Source organism: Macaca thibetana, chromosome 15 (assembly GCF_024542745.1).
Source record: "Macaca thibetana thibetana isolate TM-01 chromosome 15, ASM2454274v1, whole genome shotgun sequence".
Lineage (NCBI taxonomy): Eukaryota > Metazoa > Chordata > Mammalia > Primates > Cercopithecidae > Macaca > Macaca thibetana.
In genome coordinates, this window is record NC_065592.1 from 64908763 (window position 1) to 64931228 (window position 22466).

Consider the following 22466-nt stretch of genomic DNA (forward strand, 5'->3'; position numbering starts at 1 on the left):
ACTGTTCTCATTTAAGGCCTTTAACAAAGTCCTCTTTCCCGTATTTCCCTCACCAGAGTAATGTTATTCATGGACAAACACATTATGAATATGTACATATGCTTCCAAGAATACCTAGCCACTCAAAAGATACAATTAGAATCTGAGTATGTTGCAAACATCAAATATAATTCCCTATGAAAGATTCTAGTTTGAAAAACACCCAGCATCCTAAGTCCACAGTGAAAAGATGAGGAAACATTTAAAATTCAACTTCTTATTTCATATCTCCAACTTCTTCTTTTTTTTTTAACTTTTGTTTTAGGTTCAGGGCTACATATATAGGTTTGTTATACAGGTAAACTCGTGTCACAGGGATTTGTTGTACAGATTATTTCATCACCCAAGTACTCAGCCTAGTATCCAATAGTTATTTTTTTCTGATCCTCTTCGTTCTTCTACTCTCCACCCTCACATAGGATCCAGTGTGTGTTGTTCCCCTCTTTGTGTCCACGTGTTCTCATTGTTTGGTTCCCACTTAGAAGTGAGAACATGTGGTATTTGGTTTTCTGTTCCTGTGTTAGTTTGCTAAGGATAATGGCCTCCAACTCCATCCATGTTCCTGCAAAGGATATTATCTCATTCTTTTTTATGGCTGCATTGTATTTAATGGTGTATATATACCACATTTTCTTTATCTAGTCTAACACTGATAAGCATTTAGGTTGACTCCATGTCTTTGCTATTGTGAATAGTGCTGCAATGAACATATGCATGCCATGTGTCTTTGTGGTAGAACAATTTCTACTCCTTTGAGGATATAGTCTTTGTGGTAGAACAATTTCTACTCCTTTGAGGACATACCCAGAAATGGGATTGCTGGATCAAATGATAGCTCTGTTTTTAGTTCTTTCAGGCATTGCCACACGGTTTTCCACAATGGTTGAATGCACTTACACTCTCGCCAATAATGCATGAGTGTTCCCTTTTCTCCACAACCTTGCCAGCATCTGTTATTTTTTTGACTTTTTAATAATAGTCATTCTGACTGGTGTGAGATTCCAATTCCTTATTCTTGTTCTTATGAATCCTCTTATGCATAAGATTACTATTCTATAGCAGACTATACATGAACTCTTAATAATTACTTTCTTCAGTTAATAGACTTCTTAATACAGGCATACCTTAGAAATATGGCTGGTTCAGTTCCAGACCACTGTCATAAAGCAAATATTGCAATCAAGTGAGTCACATCAATTTTTGTTTCCAAAAAATTGCAAATAAAAGTAATGCTTGCACTATACTGTAATCTATTAAGTGTGCAATCGCATTATATATAAAAAAATATTTATTTTAATTTAAAAATACTTTATTGAGGCCAGGCGCAGTGGCTCACATCTGTAATCCCAGGACTTTGGGAGGCCAAGGTGGATGGATCACTTGAGCCCAGGAGTCCGAGACAAGCCTGGCCAACATGGCAAAACCCCATCTCTACTAAAAATACAAAACTTAGCCAGGTGTGGGGGCACACATCTGTAATCCCAGCTACTGCGGGAGGCTGAGGCAGGAGAATCGCTTGAACCCGGGAAGCAGAGATTGCAGTGAGTTAATATCATGCCACTGCACTCCAGCCTGGGCAACAGAGCAAGACTCTGTCTCAAAAATAAATAAATAAAATTAAAATACTTTATTGCTTAAAAAAAAAAAAAAAAAAAGATGCTAACCATCATCTGGCCCTTCAGGAAGTCATCATCTTTAATGGTGGAAAGTCCTAACTCAACGTTTGTTGATGACTGTTGACTGATCAGGGTGGTAGTGGCTGAAGGCTGGGCAGTCAGGGGCAGTTTCTTAAAATAAGGCAACAAAGAAGTTTGTTACATTGGTTGACTGTTTCTTCAAAACGTTTTCTCTGTAGCATGCAATGCTGCCTGATAGCATTTTACTAGCAGTAGAACCTCTTTCAAAACTGAAACCCTATGGCTGCTTTAGCAACTAAGTTTATGTAATACTCTAAATCTTTTGCTGTCATTTCAATAATGTTCACAGCATCTCCACCAGGAGGAGTTTCCATCTCAAGAAACTATTTTCTTTGGTCATCTATAAGAAGCAACTCCTCATCCATTCAAGTTTTATGAATGCAAGAGATTGCAGCAATTCAGTCACATCTTCAGGCTCTGCCTCTAATTCTAGTTTTCTCACTATTTCCAACACATCTACAGTAACTTCTTCCACTGAAGTCTAAAACTCCATCGAAGTTATCCATAAGGACTGGAACCAACTTCCTCCAAACTCCTGTTAATGTTGACATTTTGACCTCCTCTCGTGAATCACAAATGGTCTTAAGGGCATCTAGAATGGCAAATCCTTTCCAGAAAATTTTTGATTTAATTTGCCTAGATCCATCAGAAGAATCACTATCTATGTCAGCTATAGCCTTATGAAATGTATGTCTTAAGTAATAAGACTTGAAAGTCAAAATTCTTCACTGATGCATGGGCTGCTAAATGGATGTTGTGTTAGCAAGAATGAAAACATTAACCTCCTTGTACACAACCATCAGAGTTCTTCAGTAACCAAGTACATTGTCAACAAACAATAATATTTTGAGAACAATCTTTTTTTTTTTCTGAGCAGCAGGTTTCAACAGTGGGCTTAAATATTCAGTTAAATATTCTGTAAAGAGATGAGCTGTCATCCGGGCTTTGTTGTCCCATTTATAGAGCACAGGCAGAGTATATGCAGCATAATTCTTAAGGGCCCTAGGATTTGGAGAACGATAAATGAGCATTGACTTCAACTTAAACTCACTAGCAATATTAGCCCCTAACAAGAGAGTCATCCTGACCTTTGAAGCATTAAAGCTGGGCACTGACTTCTCTCTAGCTCTGAAACACCTAGATGACATCTTCCAATAGAAGACTGTTTTGTCTGCAAGTTTAGTGTAGCCACCTTCATCAATTATTTTAGCTAGATCTTTGGGATTACTTGCTGCAGCTTCTATATTAGCAGTTGGTTTCACTTTGCACTTTTATATTATGTAGAAGTCTTCTTTCCCTAAACGTCATGAACCAATCTGTCCCAGCATCCAACTTTTTTTCTCCAAATTCCTCACCTCTCTCAGCCTTCATCAAATTGAAGAGAGTTAGGGTCTTGTTCTAAATTACACTTTGGCTTAAGGGAATGTTGTGGCTGGTTTGATCTATCACTCTACAACTGTCTTCTATCTATCCACTACAACTGTCTTCATGTCAGCAATAAGAATGACTGACTCTCTTATCACTTACGTGTTCACTAAAGTAGCACTTTTAATTTCCTTCAAAAACTTTTCCTTTGCATTCACAACTTGGCTGTTCGGCACAAAAGACAAAGCATTTGGCCTGTCCTGGTTTTGAACATTCCGTCCTCACTAAGCTTAATCATTTCTAGCTTTTGATTTAAAGTGAGACAGGTATGAGCCTTCCTTTCACCTGAACACTTAGAGGACACTGTAGAGTTAACTGGTCTAATTTCAATTTTGCTGTGTCTCAAGGAATAGGGAGGCCAGAGGAGAGGGAGAGAGTTGGAAGAACGGTTGGAGAGGAGTAGGGAGAACACATACATTTATAAATTAAGTTCATCACCTTATGCAGGCATGGTTCATGGTGCCCCAAAACAATTACAATAGCAGTAACATAAAGACCACTGGTCAGGGGAGGGGCCAAGATGGCCAAATAGAAACAGCTGCAGTCTGCAGTGCCTAGCAAGACCAACACAGAAAGTGGGTGATTTCTGCATTTCCAACCGAGGTACCCAGTTCATCTCACTGGGACTGGTTAGGCACTGGGTGCAACCCACGCAGAACAAGCAGAAGCAGGACTGGGCGTCACTTCACCCTGGAAGTGCAAGGATCCAGGGAACTCCCTCCCCCAGCCAGCTAGGGGAAGTGGTGAGGGACTGTGCTACCCGCCCTGAGTACTATGCTTTTCCCATGGATTTTTGCAATCTGCAGATCAGGAGATTCCCTCGTGAGCCTACATCACCAGGGCCCTGGGTTTCAAGCACAAAACTGGGTGGCTGTTTGGGCAGACACCGAGCTGCAGGAGTTTTTTCGTACTCCAGTGGCACCTGGAACTCCAGCAAGAAAGGAGAACCGTCCACTCCTCTGGAAAAGGGGATGAACCCAGGGACCCAAGAAATCTAGCTCAGCAGGTCCCACTCCCATGGAGCCCAGCAAGCTAAGAACCACTGGCTTGAAAGTCTTGCTGCCAGCACAGCAGTCTGGAGTTGACCTGGGATGACAGAGCTTGGTGGGGGAAGGAGCAACCGCCATTACTGAGGCTTTAGTAGGTAGTTTTCCCGTGACAGTGCTAAGGAGACTGGGAGGTTCGGACTGGGCAGAGTCACCACAGCACAGCAAAGTGGCTGTGGCCAGACTGCTTCTCTGGATTCCTCCTCACTGGGCAGGACATCTCTGCAAGATATGCAGCAGTTCAGTCAGGAGCTTACAGAGAAAACTCTCATCCTGGTGGGACAGAGCACCTGGGGGAAGGGATGCAGTCGCAGCTTCAGTGGACTTAAATCTTTCCCGCCTGTCAGCTCTGAAGACAGCGGCTGATCTTGACAAGGGGGAATTCTCCCAGCACAGTGCACCAGCTCTGCTAAAGGACAGACTGTCTCCTCAAGTGGGTCCCTGATCCCCATGCCTCCTGACTGGGAGAGACCTCCCAATAGCGGTTGACAGACACCTCACACAGGAGAGCTCTGGCTGGCATCAGGCGGTGCCCGTCTGGGACAAAGTTTCCAGAGGAAGCAGCAGGCAGCAATCTTTGCTGTTCTCCAGCCTCCACTGGTAATACCCAGGCAAACAGGATCTGCAAACTGCAGCAGACCTGCAGAAGTCCAGCAAACTGCAGCAGACCTGCAGAAGACGGACCTGTTAGAAGAGAAACTAACAGAAAGCAACAACATCAACATCAACATAAAGAACCATCCCCTAGGCCGGGCGTGGTGGCTCAAGCCTGTAATTCCAGCACTTTGGGAGGCCGAGGCGGGCGGATCACAAGGTCAGGAGATCGAGACCATCCTGGCTAACACCGTGAAACCCCGTCTCTACTAAAAAAATACAAAAAACTAGCCAGGCGTGGTGGTGGGCGCCTGTAGTCCCAGCTACTTGGGAGGCTGAGGCAGGAGAATGGCGTGAACCCGGGGGGCGGAGCTTGCAGTGAGCCGAGATCGCGCCACTGCACTCCAGCCTGGGGCACAGAGCAAGACTCCGTCTCAAAAAAAAAAAAAAAAAGAACCATCCCCTAAAAAACCCCATCCAAAGATCATCAGCCTCAAAGATCAAAGGTAGGTAAATCCACAAAGATGAGGAAAAGTCAGCACAAAAATGCGGACAATTCCAAAAGCCAGAATGACTTTTCTCCTCCAAATGATCACAACACCTCTTCAGCAAGGGCGCAAAACTGGACAGAGAATGGGACTGGGGAAGTGACAGAAGTAGGTTTCAGAAGGTGGGTAATAACAAACTCCTCTGAACTAAAGGAGCATGTTCTAACAAAGCAAAAAAGCTAAGAACTTCTGATAAAAGGTTATTACAGGAACTGCAAACTAGAATAACCAGTATAGAGAGGAACATAAATTCCATGTGACACGCCTGCTCCCCCTTTGCCTTCCACCATGACTGTAACCTTCCTGAGGCCTCCCCCGAAGCCGAGCAGATGTTAGCACCATGCTTCCTGTAAAGCATGCAGGATGATGAGCCAGTTAATTAAATCTCTTTTCTTATAAATTACCTAGTCTCAAGTATTTCTTCATAGCAACGTAAGAATGGCCAAATACAAATAGTATTATGAACAACCTTATGTAATATTTTTCCTAAGAGTACTTTTATATATAAAAGCACTTTTAAGAACATTATGCACTATACTACACAAGTATAAAAAAACTATTATTATATATGATAGGTCCTCCTCCTTCAATCACTCAATAGCACCAGTATTAATTCAGTCACTGTTAAATTATATGCCTTCTTAAATTACAAATACATAACCTCCAACTTTCAGTCATTCACTTAGATACTTGTCTACTTTAAAGTAAATAAATAGCAATTTACACGGTTAATCATAAACCAAATAATTTTAAATAATAACAAAATACAGTCTATAACCAAAAGATGCTTATATCCTAGTTGATTGAAAATATTTTATATAGTATTTGTGAAATAAAGTAAAATAAATTGTTTAGGAAGTCTCATGAGATTTATCTATAAAAAAAAATCATAGGCCAGGCACAGTGGCTCACTTCTGTAATCCCAGCACTTTGGGAGGCCAAGGTGGGTAGATCCCTTGAACTCAAGAGTTCAAGACCAGACTGGGCAACATGGCAAAACATCATCCCTAAAAAATAAACAAAAATGGCCAGGCATGGTGGCTCACACCTGTAATCCCAGCATTTGGGAGGCCAAGGCGGGCAGACCACTTGTGGTCAGGAGTTCGAGATCAACCTGGCCAACATGGTGAAAACTTGTCTCTACTAAAAGTACAAAACATGAGCCGGTGTGGTGACACACACCTGTAATCCCAGCTGCTCGGGAGGCTGAGGCAGGAGAATCGCTTGAACCCAGGAGGCAGAGGTTACAGTGAGCCGAGATTGTACAACTGCACTCCAGCTTAGGTGACAGAGTAAGACTCCATCTCGAAATAATAAATAAACAAAAATTAGCCAGCGTTGTGGCACATGCCTGTGGTCCCAGCTACTTGGAGGGCTGAGGTGGGAGGATCACTTGCGCCTAGGAGGCAGAGACCGCAGCGAGCTGAGATCATGCCACTGTACTCCAGTCTGGGCAACAGAGTGAGACCCTGTCTCAGAAAAAAAAAATCACATGTGATTCCCATTTTACTGACAAATCATGTAGAAAGACAACACATAATAATTTAAATTCCTTTACAATAAACAAAGAGTGAGCCCACTATTCCATGTAGTTTGAATTTAATCCTTTGAAGAAAAAAAAGAACCTGGAAAATCAAAGGCCAATCAGTTAGGGCTTATTAAGTTTATTTTGGTGATATATTACTACTGTGACAGTTGACCTATATTTAATATTACTAACCAAATAGCTTTTATTTAAGAGTATTTCAACATTTAGATAAAATTCTGACCTAACAATCACATTTTCAATGCAGCAGTCAGGTAGTCACTTAATATTATATGATAATTTCTATTCTATTCTTGGATACGAATACAAATACACACACAGATATAGACACATACAAACACACAAACATGTTTTCATAGAAAAAGATGTTTTCCTAAAACAGTACAGATGTTTAGGAATTCTACTCAAGAGTAGAGATACTTAGAAATTCCATATGAAGAAAAGTTATATTACATTAATTAACTGATTACATTGAGTTAGAATTACCTTGATTGATTTTCTAATGTTAAACCCACCTGACATCAATTGTATAGTCTTTTATATTTTATCTTCTTAAAATCTTGCTACGTCTGGTTAGCTAATATTTTGTATAGTATTTTTGCATATATATAAATAACTGAGATTAGCTATAATTATCTTTTCTTGTATCCTTGTCAGTTTGGTATCAATATTATGTTATCAAGATGTTTCCATTCTCTAGAGGAGTTTACATAAAACTGGAATTATTAGCTTCTTGAATGTTTCTTTTATTCATTGGTAAAACAATATGGGCCAGCAATTTTGACACCAACTCAATCTATGTAATGATTACCTACTATTCAGCTTTCCTATTTTCTACTTCTTCTTAAGTTAGATGGAGAAGGGGGAAGGATTGTATCTAGCCAAACAATCCTATGGTAAAGATAATGGTTGAAAAGCCTCACCCAGACACTCAAAGTTTCTAGGAAACTTTTTAGTCCTTCACTCTTAAAATGAGGAAACACGGCCGGGCGCGGTGGCTCAAGCCTGTAATCCCAGCACTTTGGGAGGCCGAGACGGGCGGATCACGAGGTCAGGAGATCGAGACCATCCTGGCTAACACGGTGAAACCCCGTCTCTACTAAAATACAAAAAAAATTAGCCGGGCGAGGTGGCGGGCGCCTGTACTCCCAGCTACTCGGGAGGCTGAGGCAGGAGAATGGCGTGAACCCGGGAGGCGGGGCTTGCAGTGAGCTGAGATCCAGCCACTGCACTCCAGCCTGGGCAACAGAGCCAGACTCCGTCTCAAAAAAAAAAAAAAAAAAAAAAAAAAAAAATGAGGAAACATGATATTTTAAAAAGTTCTCCAACATGAAGATAAAATCTAAATCAAATAATGGCAAAGAGGGAGGGGCAACCTAAGATAAACAGATATTTAAAAACAAGAAAACTTCAAAATATCCTCAAAGAACATAAGCAGTTCCAGAACAGCAGATAAAGTACCACCAAAAATCCTTTCCTTCATAAAAGCAACAAGAACACTGGCAAAAATTATCTGAATCTAATTTCTCATTAACTCTTTAAATTAACCAAAAACTTGCAGTAATCCAAAAAGCATTTACTCAAGGAAACCGCTGAATCTCAGTAAGAGCAGTGAGATTTGTGGCATTTTAACTTGTACTATACTCATCCCCTCCCCACCAGCTCCTGAAAGCCTCAAAAATCAATTGCCTCAGAAGAGTAGTAGTTTATGGAATCCAGCAGCCTAGCCAGCACTGTGGGGAAGGAGAGAAGAACAGGGTTGGAGCTCCCCAAAAGCCCCAGCCACAGAGAAACGGGCATATATATAGCCTTTGAAAAGCTCTGACATATTCCTGGCATCCAGAAAACCATTCAAGTGCAAGGCTATACTATGCCTAGTCCCTGAGAAGGCCCCACTCTCTCATCTCTGGCTGACCTTGAGCCTCTGTGCAAGTAGGAAGTGAAGGCTAAGCCAGAGTTTTAATCAGCCCACAAAAGCACTGAATGCATATTCAAACATACAGAAAAAAACCACTCAGCAAAGGCTAGAAGACTTATTTGTTCACAGCATTTAAGAAAATCTTCTGTCCGTTCATTAGCTGACCATCTACAAACAGGTAGAGATCTCATTGGCCACACCTGACAAAGAATACACACTTCATAGATTTTGACCAGAAAAGTCACAGTCAACAACATAAAAAGGTGTTCAACATCATTAGTCATTAGAAAAATGCAAATCAAAACCACTTGTTTTGATTAGGCTTTCTTAAATGTATATATACATAACACTTATTTCAATGTTTAATATGAGTGTTTTGGGTCTTTATTTGGAAGTATAGTGATTTTTTTTTTTTTTTACCAGAAATATGCTCCAAGAACTTAACTCATTTATATCAATTAACCTATGATAAAACTGGTTTCATTCTACGTCATTCACTTAAAGTCACAATTCCAAAGAACCTATGAATGATGTTAAATAAGGACTTCTATTTCATGCCACTAAGACGGTTATCATCAAAAAGACTGATGATAACAGGTGATAGCAAAGATGTAGAGAAACTGGAATTCTCAAACATTACTCATACTGTCATTCAGCAGCATTAGAAAACAGTCCATCAGTTCCTCAAAAAGCTAACCATAAGATTACTATTTGACCCAGAAATTCTAATACTGCGTATATACCCAAGAGAACAGAAAATCTATGTCAACACAAAAATTTGTATATAGAACCCCCAACAAAATAGTCTACGGCATTTAATAAATCTCAAATAGGCAACAGGGCCTAGGGCCGCCCACCACATCAGCTAAGCATCTACCATCCTGTCACCATTATATAAACCTGCAGAAAAGTGTTAAATACAGAAGTTCAGTCCTCAAACAGATGTTCAGAGGGAAAAACAAACTAGTAAGAAAGGTAAGAACTCCAACTCTTTTTATAAATAGAAGATCAAAATAAAGCCACCAAAGTATCAGGAAATTGCAAAGAATGGCATGGAAACTATGCAAATATGCAAACTATTCAAAAGTAAGAAAGAGAAAAAATAACAAAGGCAGAAATGAACAAAACACACAAATGACAACGTGCCCAACCAAGAAAATCATCAAAGCTCAAGAACAGGGGCACATTCAACACAACAGTTAAAATACTTCTAATACTAAAAACATTTGGTAAAACCAGAATTCAAATATGAGATGAAAAGTGAGACTGCAGTTCTATGAGAAGATCATAAGTTAAAAAGAACACCAAGAGGAGACCACTAGTTAAACAGATCTGATTAAACATAGCTAAGCATCTCTCCTAAAATGCCACTTAAATGAAAGTAAAAAATAAAAACAAATGGCAGAAACAATGAATGGTGGAGAAAATGACAGACAACAAAAGATGTCAGAAGCAAATTTGGAAGATAGAAAGCAAACAGACAAGTGATAATGACTTAGGTTTCAGCTTTTTCACCTTTTCTAAATGTGTAAAAAGGGAGAAGCCTAGTAGCAAGCTGATTTACAGCCACAAAAGCTCAGAAATTGGAGGCACAATGTCTTAGTCCATCCAGCCTGCCATAACAAGATACCATAAACTAGGTAGCTTATAAAAAACAGAAATGCATTTCTCACAGTTCTGGAAGATGGAAAATGCAAGATCAAGGTGTTGGCAGATTCAATGTCTGGCAAGAGCCTACTTTCTAGTTTATAGAGGATGCTTTCTAGCTGTGTCCTAACACAGTGGAAGGGAAGAACTCTGGTTCTTCAGTCCCTTATAAAGGCACCAATTCTACTTAAGGTTTCCACCATCATGACCTAATAATCTCCCGAAGACCCCACCTCCTAATACCATTACAACAGTGATTAGGTTTCAACATACAGATTTAGGAGGGACACAAACATTCAGACCCTAGCAAAACAGCTAACTCTGAAGCCAAGCTATATAGTAAAAATGAATACAGGAGCATTGCTGGGAGCCTCTATAACCAGTACTTTATACTCTTGGGTTGCCTCTGCCAGCTCCCTCCCTGAAAAATTCCCCTCCATATCCTGGAAAAAGGGAAGGAGTTTACAAACTAGAGAGATTGATCAAAAGAGGTTCTGAGCATATGAAAAGCAAACACAACTAGAGGTTGGGGTAAGACACCTTATTAAAAATGAGATTAAGCAAAATCTGCAGAGTGGGCAGTTAGACCTCACAGTGCCCTGAACACTGACTCCTACACTCACAGCAATATAAGGAGGAGACTAAAGATTTCTTTCTAGGAAAACAACCAGGCTAAGAAAAAAGACATCGTAAGGTTCCCCAATTCAGTGCAAGGGTTCCATATCCAAAGAGCTTCTTCTCAGCTTTTTAGTGCCTCATTCTTAAATATAAACACACAGTCTAGAATCACTGGACATTTGAGGAAAGGTTCTTGTATTAGGCTGTTCCCGCATGGCTATAAATACCTGAGCCCGGGTAATTTATAAAGAAAAGGGTTTAATTGGCTCACAGTTCTGCAGACTGTACAGGAAGCATGATGCTGGCATCACTTGGCTTCTGGGGAGGCCTCAGGAAACTTATAATCATGGTAGAAGGTGAAGGGGGAGCAGGCACGTCACATGGCCAGATCAGGAGCAAGACAAAGGAGGCACTACACACCTTTAAATGACCAGATCTTGTGAGAGCTCATTCATTATCATGAGGATAGTACCAAGAGGAATGGTGCTAAGCCATTCATGAGAAATGTGCCCCCAAGATCACCTCCCACCAGGCCCTATTTCCAACACTGGTGATTACATTTCAATATGAGATTTGGGCAGAGACACACATCCAAACTATATCACTTCTCATGTGAAACTCAGAGGCTACTACAAAATGAGGCCAGACACTCAGAGAAAATAAAGACCAGGCCAGGCACAGTGGCTCACACCTGTAATCCCAGCACTTTGGGAGGCCAAGGTGGGACAACCACTTGAGTCCAGGAGTTCAAGACCAGACTGGGCAACACAGTGAGACTCTGTCTCTACAAAGAACAGAAAAAAGTAGCCAGGTGTGGTGGTGCACATCTGTAGTCCCAGGTACTCGAGAGGCTGAGGTGGGAAGATGGCTTGAGAACAGGAGGTTTAAGCTGCAGTGAGCCATGAGTGAGCCATGAATTTCCAGCCTTTGCAGCAGAGCAAGACCCAGTCTCGAAAAGAAGACAAGACCATCAAGGGAGGGGTGGGGGGAAAAGCACCTTCAAAATAAGTATGACTTATACACTCAAAGAGTTAAATTAAGACATTACAAACATGAAACAAGGAGAATATACTAAGAAAGGTATCATCAAATAACAACGATGACCTCTTAGAAATTAAAAACCCAAAAGATGAAATAAAATGTAACAGAAAGGCTGCAATACAAAATTGAGAAAATCTCTCAGAAAATAAGAGTAAAAATATTAAAAGATGGACAATAAAAGAGATAAGCATTATAAGGATGTCAACTTTATGTCAAATTGATATATAAATGCAATCTAATTTTAATCAAAATTACAGCAAGGTCTCTTGATGGAATATAATAAGCCATTTCTCAAACTCACATAGAGAAGTAAAAGGCCAAGAATAACCCCTTCCCCACTCCTAAAAGTAATAAGAATAAAGACAGAGGAACTTTCTCTACCAGATATCAAGACTTTTTCTAAAGGTATAGTGAATAAAACAATTTAGTACTGCTGCAGAAACAAACATGCAAGTGAAACAGAACCGAGTACCCAGGAACAAAGTCTTAGATATGAAAAAACTTGATGTATAATGGAAATGACATTATAAATCAATATGTGGTAAAAGAACAGACAATTGAATAGCTAGTACAGGGACACTTGGCTATCTATTTGGAAAAACAAAATTAGATCCCATCTCATGCTACATACACATTCTCTTTATGACTTTGGGTTATGTAAGACAAAACAATCACTACTATAAAGAAATATACTGATAAACTCAACTACATTAAAATTTAAAACTAGGCCAGGTGCGGTGGCTCACGCCTGTAATCCCAGCACTTTGGAAGGCCAAGGCGGGTGGATCACCTGAGGTCAGGAGTTCAAGACCAGCCTGGCCAACATGGTAAAACCCTGTCTCTACTAAAAACACACAAAAAAAATTAGCTGGGCATGGTGATGGGCGCCTGTAATCCCAGCTCCTCAGGAGACTGACACAGGAGAATCGCTTGAACCTGGGAGACGGAGGTTGCAGTGAGCCAAGATCACACCACTGCACTCCAGCCTAGGTGATAGAGTGAGACTCCGTGTCCAAAAAAAAAAAAAAAAAAAATTAACTGTTCATCATATACAATGTAAAGTGCCTCTCTGTCTCTACAAAGAAGAAAAAGATGTTTGCAAAAGGAATATACATAACCAAGGGTTAGTTACCAAATACATTCAAAAAAAAAAAAAACCTTTTTTTTTTTTTTTTTGAGACAGGGTCTCACTCTGTAGCCCAGGCTGTGATCACAGGACAGTACAGCCTTGATCTCCCAGGCTCAAGCAATCCTCTCACCTCAGCCTCCCTAGTAGCTGGGATCACAGGTGTGTGCCACTATGCCTGGTTAATATATACATTTTTTTTTTCATTGAGATAGTGTCTCTGTTGCCCAGGTTGGTCTCGAACTCCTGGGCTCAAGCAATTCTCCCACCTCGGCCTCCTAAAGTGCTGGGATTACAGGCAGGAGCCACCATCCCCAGCCAAAAGCTCCTACTAAACAGTAAAAATATACCCAAAAATCCAAAAGAAAAAAGGCAAAAAATATAAACTGGCACTTACAAAAAAAGAAATATGAATGGCCAATAAACACAACATGGTCAATGTCAAGGAAGTGGAAATTTAAGCAAGAATGAGATACAATTTCACACATACCCTATTTCAAAAGAAATTAAGTCTGAAAAATACCAAGAGGCTGTGAAAGAGAAGAAACCCTTCTTTGAAATTGTTATAACCACTTAAGAGAACAATTTGGCACATGTTTTATACACACTAAACACATACCCACATAAAAAGATTTGATGTTCATGGAATCACTGTCTGTAATAATTTAAACTTGGAAAGAACTAAAATCTCAATGTCAGTGTTATGATTTGAATGTTTGTCCCTTCCAAATCTCACGTTGAAATGTAATCCCCAATGTGACAGTACTGAGAGGTGGGGCCTTTAAGAGAGGACTGGGTCATGACAGCTCTGCCCTTGTGAATGGGTTAATCCATTCATGGATTAATGGATTAATGGGTTATCATGGGAGTGGAACTGGTGGCTTTACAAGAAGAGACCTGAGCTGGCATGCTCAGCCCACCACCATGCGATGCCCGTGCAGCCTTTGACCTCTGCAGAGTTCCCACCAGCAAAAAGGCCTTCGTCAGATGCAGTCCCTTGATATTAGATGTCTCAGTCTCCACAACTGCAAGAATAAATTCCTTTTCTTTATAAATTAACCAGCTTCATGTATTCTGTTATAAGCAACAGAAAATGTACAAGGCAGTCAGGTAATGAGTAAATTATGGCACATGCACAAGATAAAATACTATACAGCAGTCAAATTGAATGAACAGAAGCTATTTTATTAATTTTAACAAATCTCAAAAATACAAGTAGCCCAGGCATGGTGGCTCACACTTTTATCCCACCACTTTGATAGGCCAAGGCTGGCGGATCACTTGAGCTCAGGAGTTTGAGAACAGATTGGCCAACATGGCAAAACCCCATCTCTACTAAAAATGCAAAAATCGGCAAGGTGTAGTGGCATGTGCCTGTGGTCTCAGCTACTCAGGAGGCTGAGGTGGGAGGATTGCTTGAGCCCAGGAGGCAGAGGTTGCAGTGAGCCGAGATCGCACCACTGCGCTCCAGCCTGAGTGACAGAGTGAGACCTTGTCTGGGGAAAAAAAAAAAAAGTGAAAAATATAAGTTGGACAAAGAAGCATCCTGTATGATATTCTAATGTACATCCTAAAACAAAAAATAATACAATGTACTGTCACTGTATACAGACAGAAAATTAAACACCAACTTCAGAATGGTAGTTATTCTTTTGGGGCTGAAGTGGTGGCAGGATGGGGAAGTGATTCAGAATTGTCTTCAATGATACAACAATTTACTGTTTGTTTCCAGTTCAAATAGACGTAACAAACACTAACATGATCTAGGTGGTGAGTATTTGTTACATTAATGGTATTGCTGGTTATACTGGGCATTGATTATATATAAATCCCTGGGGGGGGTTGTATGTTCAAATATTTGCTTTAAGTTTATGGTTTTATCAATATAAATTCTGAGATGCACTGTAACACACAAGAAAATCCCCAAAAAATCTACAAAAATACCTCATGCAATTTACAGAAAAACTTGCCTCCATCCCAAATAAATGTAACTTTAAAATTTCTGTTACAGAACATATTTTCTAATCAAACCAAAAGCTACCTGCATCCTTATTTATGTGTGTGAAATAAAATCATATTAAGGACATTGGAAATTGAGGGAGTTTCTTCTTTTTTCCACTAGAGGGGGTTGTTGAACTTAAAATATTTTAAAATGAGGCTTGCTTTTAAACTGACATTTAACATCAAAGGAAACTACATTTGGCTGTTAGAAAATAAACTTGCTTTCTTTCCATATCTTCCAGAAACACAGCCCAAAAAGTATAATTCTTTTTTTTTTTTTTTTTTTTTTTTTTTTTTTTTTTTTTTGAGACGGAGTCTTGCTCTGTTGCCCAGGCTGGACTGCAGTGGCCGGATCTCAGCTCACTGCAAGCTCCGCCTCCTGGGTTTACGCCATTCTCCAGCCTCAGCCTCCCGAGCAGATGGGACTACAGGCGCCCGCCACCTCGCCCGGCTAGATTTTTGTATTTTTTAGTAGAGATGGGGTTTCACCGTGTTAGCCAGGATAGTCTCGATCTCCTGACCTCGTGATCCGCCCGTCTCGGCCTCCCAAAGTGCTGGGATTACAGGCTTGAGCCACCGCGCCCGGCCAAGTATAATTCTTTATATATACTTATATAAACAACATTTCTCAGAATCCAAAATACGGTTCCGTTCCAATTCTGAAGAATTACACTAGTTAGAAAAATATCAGAGCTAAATATACTCCTCTTTTGTAGCTTATAAAATACATCAATATAGCTAACCACAACCTTAATCTATTACAAGATTATCTCCTGAAAGACCCAGAACATTGGCCGGGCGCGGTGGCTCAAGCCTGTAATCCCAGCACTTTGGGAGGCCGAGATGGGTGGATCACGAGGTCAGGAGATCGAGACCATCCTGGCTAACACGGTGAAACCCCGTCTCTACTAAGAAATACAAAAAATAGCCGGGCGAGGTGGCAGCGCCTGTAGTCCCAGCTACTTGGGAGGCTGAGGCCGGAGAATGGCGTGAACCCAGGAGGCGGAGCTTGCAGTGAGCTGAGATCCGGCCACTGCACTCCAGCCTGGGCTACAGAGCGAGACTCCGTCTCAAAAAAAAAACGAAAGACCCAGAACAAGTTCCTCTTTTCTATGTCCCCAAGGCCAGCAAAGTTATACAAATAAAAAGTGTTTGTTGCTGTAGAGTATAAACTGGTGCTTTGTATAATATGTATCATAATTGTGAATCCATAAGCTTGTAGATGCAACAATTATATTTCTAGGCATTTACACAGAAGAATCATTTGTATGACTGCTCAAAGATATGGACAAGAATCTTAGTGAATCATTAATTGGAGCTAAACATTTTTAAAGAAGTAAAATGTACATCAATAAGAGACTGCTGAAATACAATATTCCCTCTTATCTGCAGTTTCATCTTCCCTTTCAGTTTCCCTGAGTCAACCTAGGTCCAAAAATAAGTGAATACAGTACAATAAGATATTTTGAGTGGGAGAAAGACACATTCACATTACTTTCATTATAGTATCTTGTTATGATTGTTCTATTATTACATTGTTAATCTCTTACTGTGCCTAATTTATAAATTAAAGTTTATCATAGGTATGTGTGTGTATAGAAAAAAACACAGCGTATCTGCAGTTTCAGGCATCCACTGGTGTCATGTAACATATGCCCCACAGGTAAGGGAGAGGCTACAGTATGTTAGGAAAATCCACATGACAGAATGCCACGCAAATACTAAAAGAATAAGGTATGAACATCAAAAGATGGATGCAAAGTATTATTGAGGTATATCATTTTATTTATGTAAAAACATAATGCTTCTATATGCTGACATGAGGAGTGAAATCAGAGGTGAAAGGGGCAAGACCCTTACTTTCTTGCTTTTAAATTTCCTTAAATTAGGGGATTTATTTATTTATTTGTTTTTTGACAAGAGTCTCACTCTGTCACCCAGGCCGGAGTGCAGTGGTGTGACCTCAGCTCACTGCAACCTCCACCTCCTGGGTTCAAGCAATTCTCCTGCCTCAGCCTTCTGAGTAGCTGGGATTACAGGTGCGTGCCACCACGAGCAGCTAATTTTTTTGTTTTTGGTTTTTCAGTAGAGATGGGTTTTCACCGTGTTAGCCAGGATGGTCTCAATCTCCTGACCTCATGATCTGCCTGCCTGAGCCTCCCAAAGCGCTGGGATTACAGGCATGAGCCACTGCGCCCAGACAAATTAGGGGCATTTTTATAACGAAGTTATCAGTGGCAGAGTCCTTTTCTATGCCATTTCTTAATAGGATAGCAGTACATAGTTTTCCAGAAGAAAAGAAATGCTCCTTGCTGCCCTTGATTATTTAAGGTAAACTTTCTTAAGGTGTTTCCCTGTCACACATGTTAACATATGTTAATGTGTTACATAAATAAAATTATAAGCCAGGTGTGGTGGCTCACTCCTATAATCTCAATACTTTGGGAGACTGAGGCAGAAGGATCACTTGAGCCCAGGAATTCAAGACCAGCCTGGACAACACAGGAAGACCCCCATCTCTACAAAAATTTTAAAATAAGCCAGGCTTCGTGGCACATGCTTGTGGTCTCAGATACACAGGAGGCTGAGGTAGGGAAAGGCTGCCGTGAGCTGTGATAGTCCCGCTGCACTCCAACCTGGGCAACAGAGCGAGACCTTGTCTCAAAAATAGAAAGTAATAAAACAAAATAAAATTATATTCCTAATATTTTGCATCCATCTGTTGATGTTCATATCTTATTTCTGTGTATTTGCATAGTATTCTGTTATGTGGATATTCCTAAAAACACTTTCGTTTCACGTAACTTCCTCCAAGTTGTCACTACATCACAATCATACTTACTAGGTCAGCTTTTGATATGTTGCACCCCAATCCCTAGATTGTCTTAAGGCCTCTCAGACCATGCCTACTAAGACTGATCTGATAACTTTCTTCACTGCCTCCCTGCTCTTTCTCCTTTTTCTTTAGTTCATGGAATTATTTTCAAGCTACACTTCCCATACCATCACAAACTCCCCCATACTTCAATCACTAGATACATACACCAAACTTAGTCAATGAATAAGGAAAGGATAACTGTATTCCCCGGTTGAGGTATAGAATTTTGGATATGAAATAAATATGAAAACATACATATTCATCTTCTAAATGTTTTCAATCCCACTGATAAAGTATACAGTGAAATTAAAGGGAAAAATGAAAAAGGAGGAACATGATAGGTTTAGAAACAAAGCTTTACCATTGCCTGTCCCACAACAGAAAAGCTTGTGGCAGGACAAAGATTCCATGACGAAATCGCCATAAGCAATTGCAACAGACGCAAAAATTGACTAATGGGATATAATTAAAAACTCAAGGGCTTCTGCACAGCAAAATAAACTATCATCAGAGCAAACAGGCCACCTACAAAATGGGAGAAAATTTTTGCAATCTATCCGTCTGACAAAGGTCTAACACCCAGAATCTACAAGGAAATTAAATGAATGTACAAGAAAAAAACAAACCACCCCATCAAAAAGTGGGTAAAGGACATGAACAGACACTTCTCAAAAAAAAGATATTCATGCAGCCAACAAACATGAAAAAAAGCTCAACATCACTGATCATCAGAGAAATGCAAGTCAAAAATCACAATAAGATACCATCTCAGGCCAGTCAGAATGGCAATTATTAAAAAGCCAAGAAACAACAGATGCTGGCGAGGTTGCAGTGAAAGAGGAATGCTTTTACAGTGTTGGTGGGAATGTAAATTAATTCAACCATTGTGGAAGACCGTGTGGCAATTCCTCAAAGACCTAGAACCAGAAATACCATTTGACCCAGCAATCACGTTACTAGGTATATACCCAAAGGAATATAAATCATTCTACTGTAAAGACACATGCACATGTATGTTCACTGAAGCACTATTCACAATAGCAAAGAGATAGAATCAACCCAAACGCCCATCGATGATAGGCTGGATAAAGAAAATGTGCTGTATATACACCATAGAATACTATGCAGCCATAAATGAATGAAATCATGTCTTTTGCAGAGACGGATAGAGCTGGAAGCCATTATCCTCAGCAAACTAAGGCAGGCACAGAAAACCAAACACCCCATGTTCTCACTTGTAAGTGGGAACTGAACAATGAGAACACATGGACACAGGGAGGGGAACAACACACACTGGGGCCTGTCAGGGGTAGAGTGAGGGGAAGGAGAGGATTAGGAAAAATAGCTATGCATGCTGAGCTTAATATATAGGTGATGGGTTGACAGGTGCAACAAACTACCATGGTACATGTGTACCTATGTAACTAACCTGCACATCCTGCACATGTACCCCTAAACTTAAAATAAATCCCAGCACTTTGGGAGGCCGAGGCAGGTGGATCACAAGGTCAGGAGATCGAGACCATCCTGGCTAACGCAGTGAAACCCCGTCTCTAATAAAAATACAAAAAAAAATTAGCCGGGCGTGGTGGCGGGCGCCTGTAGTCCCAGCTACTCGGGAGGCTGAGGCAGGAGAATGGCGTGAACCCAGGAGGTGGAGATTGCAGTGAGCCCAGATCATGCCACTGCACTCCAGTCTGGGCGACAGAGCAAGACTCCGTCTCAAAAAATAAATAAATAAAATAAAAATAAATAAATAATTTAAAAATTAAATAAGGCTGGGCAGGATAGCTAACGCCTATAATCCCAGCACTTTGGGAGGCCGAGGCGGGCGGATCACCTGAGGTCAGGAGTTTGAAACCAGCCTTGCCAACATGGCAAAGCCCCTCTCTACTAAAAATACAAAAATTAGCTGGGCGTGGTGGTACATGCCTATAATCCCCGCTACTCAGGAGACTGAGGCAGGAGAATCGCTTGAACCCAGGAGGCAGAGAGTGCAGTGAGCTGAGATCACATCACTGCACTCCAGCCTGGACAACAGAGAGAGAGACTCCGTCTCAAAAAAAAAAAAAGAAATGAGAAACACTATCTTAAAATGACGTAACTTTTTAGATAACACCAATAAGAATTCACTCACGTTAATATTCCAGAGAAGGACACCTCTATTTAGTGCTCCAATCCCCAAGAAAGAAAAAGAACATGGCATAAAATTGAGGTTTTCTTTTTATAGTGGGTCTGAATTCTAAAGCCCAGATGAGAGAAATATTATAACAAGTTTTGTGTATTAAAGATGAGGTTTCACTGAGAAGGTTTAAAAAAAAGGACTTATTTAAAAAACTGAATTCTCTTAGAGAGCTACACAAAGAGAACACTATAAGATACTAACACCTAATTATAGTATGTAAAGCTGAACCCATCAACAGCCAAAAGAGAAGAAACGTTCACTCTATCCCTCAGGTTGTTTTTAAAAAACGTTTTTTTTAACACAAAGTCACACTAGTTTCTTAAGATTGATTTATGGCCGAGCACGGTGGCTCACGCCTGTAATCCCAGCACTTTGGGAGGCCGAGGTGGGCGGATCACAAGGTCAGGAGATCGAGACCATCCTGGCTAACAGAGTGAAACCCCGTCTCTACTAAAAATACAAAAAAATTAGCCGGGTGTGGTAGCAGGCGCTTGTAGTCCCAGCTACTTGGGAGGCTGAGGCAGGAGAACGGCATGAACCCAGGAGGTGGAGCTTGCAGTGAGCTGAGATTCGGCCACTGCACTCCAGCCCGGGCTACAGAGCAAGACTCCGTCTCAAAAAAAAAAAAAAAAAAAAAAAAAATCACATAATGTATGCAATGGAAATCACTGTGGTATCTGTTGGTAATAGTTGCCCTATTGTCATGTAACAGCAAATGAAACATGGCCTTCCAGAATCAAAACTAGAAATTATTTTCCCTTTGAGCAAGTCAATTATCCCACTAATGTAATTTTGAATATCATCAGCATTAAAAATATATATTTAAGGAACTGAATTATTATTTTTAAAATACCTGTACTATAAATTGTAATTCTCTTCTTTCTGCTTCCCATTGTTCTTCTTGTAATCTAAACTCCTCCAACGCTGTCTCCCTGATATGAGACTCCATCTCATTCTTCTCCTGTTGATGTTTTTCCAATGCTTCCTTTATATAAATAAAATTTTGCTTTACTATTAGATCAATAAAAGTTATCTTTCTTCCTTCATCCCCAGTTTAAATGTACAAAGAGGCTCTCCTTACCTATAGATGTTAAAACTCATCATAATTCATGTTAAAATCATTAATAAGGCCGGGCGCGGTGGCTCAAACCTGTAATCCCAGTATTTTGGGAGGCCGAGACGGGCGGATCACGAGGTCAGGAGATCGAGACCATCCTGGCTAACATGGTGAAACTCCGTCTCTACTAAAAAAATACAAAAAAAACTAGCCGGGCGAGGTGGCGGGCGCCTGTAGTCCCAGCTACTCGGGAGGCTGAGGCAGGAGAATGGCGTAAACCCAGGAGGCGGAGGCTGCAGTGAGCTGAGATCCGGCCACTGCACTCCAGCCTGAGCGACAGAGCAAGACTCCGTCTCAAAAAAAAAAAAAAAAAATCATTAATAAAACTATAATTTGATCATCAGAATGTAGATCTGAGTAAGAAGCTATGGTTATTTAAACAACAGGTTATACCTTGTTTATATAGGCATATATTTACCTATTACCTATATATAAGTACATATAAGCAACAGGCTGTATATACCTGTTTTTATAGGCATATATTTTTCTGAAAAATGTAACTTCAGAGGTTTGAACAAAATATCAATATATGATATCATGATATCATATGATAGATATAAACAAAGTAAATTCCATTTAATATGGAAATAGCTACCTGTGATCAAAATGTCTGGATGATCCCTGATAATTTATATATAAATTTGACACAGAACAATGTATTTCCAAAAGGGAAAAAGGGGCGAAGAAAAGAATTTTGTCCAACAAATTAGGATAAGGAAACTCTAGAATGTTAAAAATGTGAAAAGCAAAAAACAAAAAATTTAAGTACAGGCTGTAATTTCTAGTTCTATAGATAAACAATTCTTGAAAAAAAAATTTCCTTTTGGGTTTTCCAAGGTGTACTACATTTGCAAGATCTAATTTGGTTCAATATCCTAAAAACATAAAATGCAATTTGCTGAGAAGCCCAATTTTCTAACTACAGGGTTTAAAATCGAGTTCCCATTAACAGAAAAAAAAGTCTATGGTTTACAAGCATGAGAAAGAAAGTCTCTCATGTCCATATAATGGGAGCAGGGATCTGTCTAACAAATATTACC

The 22466-nt window shown here is 40.2% G+C and overlaps 1 protein-coding gene across 6 annotated transcripts in view; it reads right to left on the reverse strand.

The window, feature by feature from the left end:
• Nucleotides 1–22466, reverse strand: part of CCDC171 (coiled-coil domain containing 171) — a 380335-nt gene that overhangs the window by 324813 nt on the left and 33056 nt on the right. For all 6 annotated transcript variants that reach the window (XR_007719876.1, XM_050761632.1, XM_050761631.1 and 3 more), the window contains exon 6: nt 21163–21294. Coding sequence is in view for 5 of the 6 variants with exons in the window: in XM_050761632.1 (XP_050617589.1) it covers nt 21163–21294 (132 nt within the window). In the remaining variant the exon portion in view is untranslated. The remainder of the gene's footprint in view (nt 1–21162; nt 21295–22466) is intronic.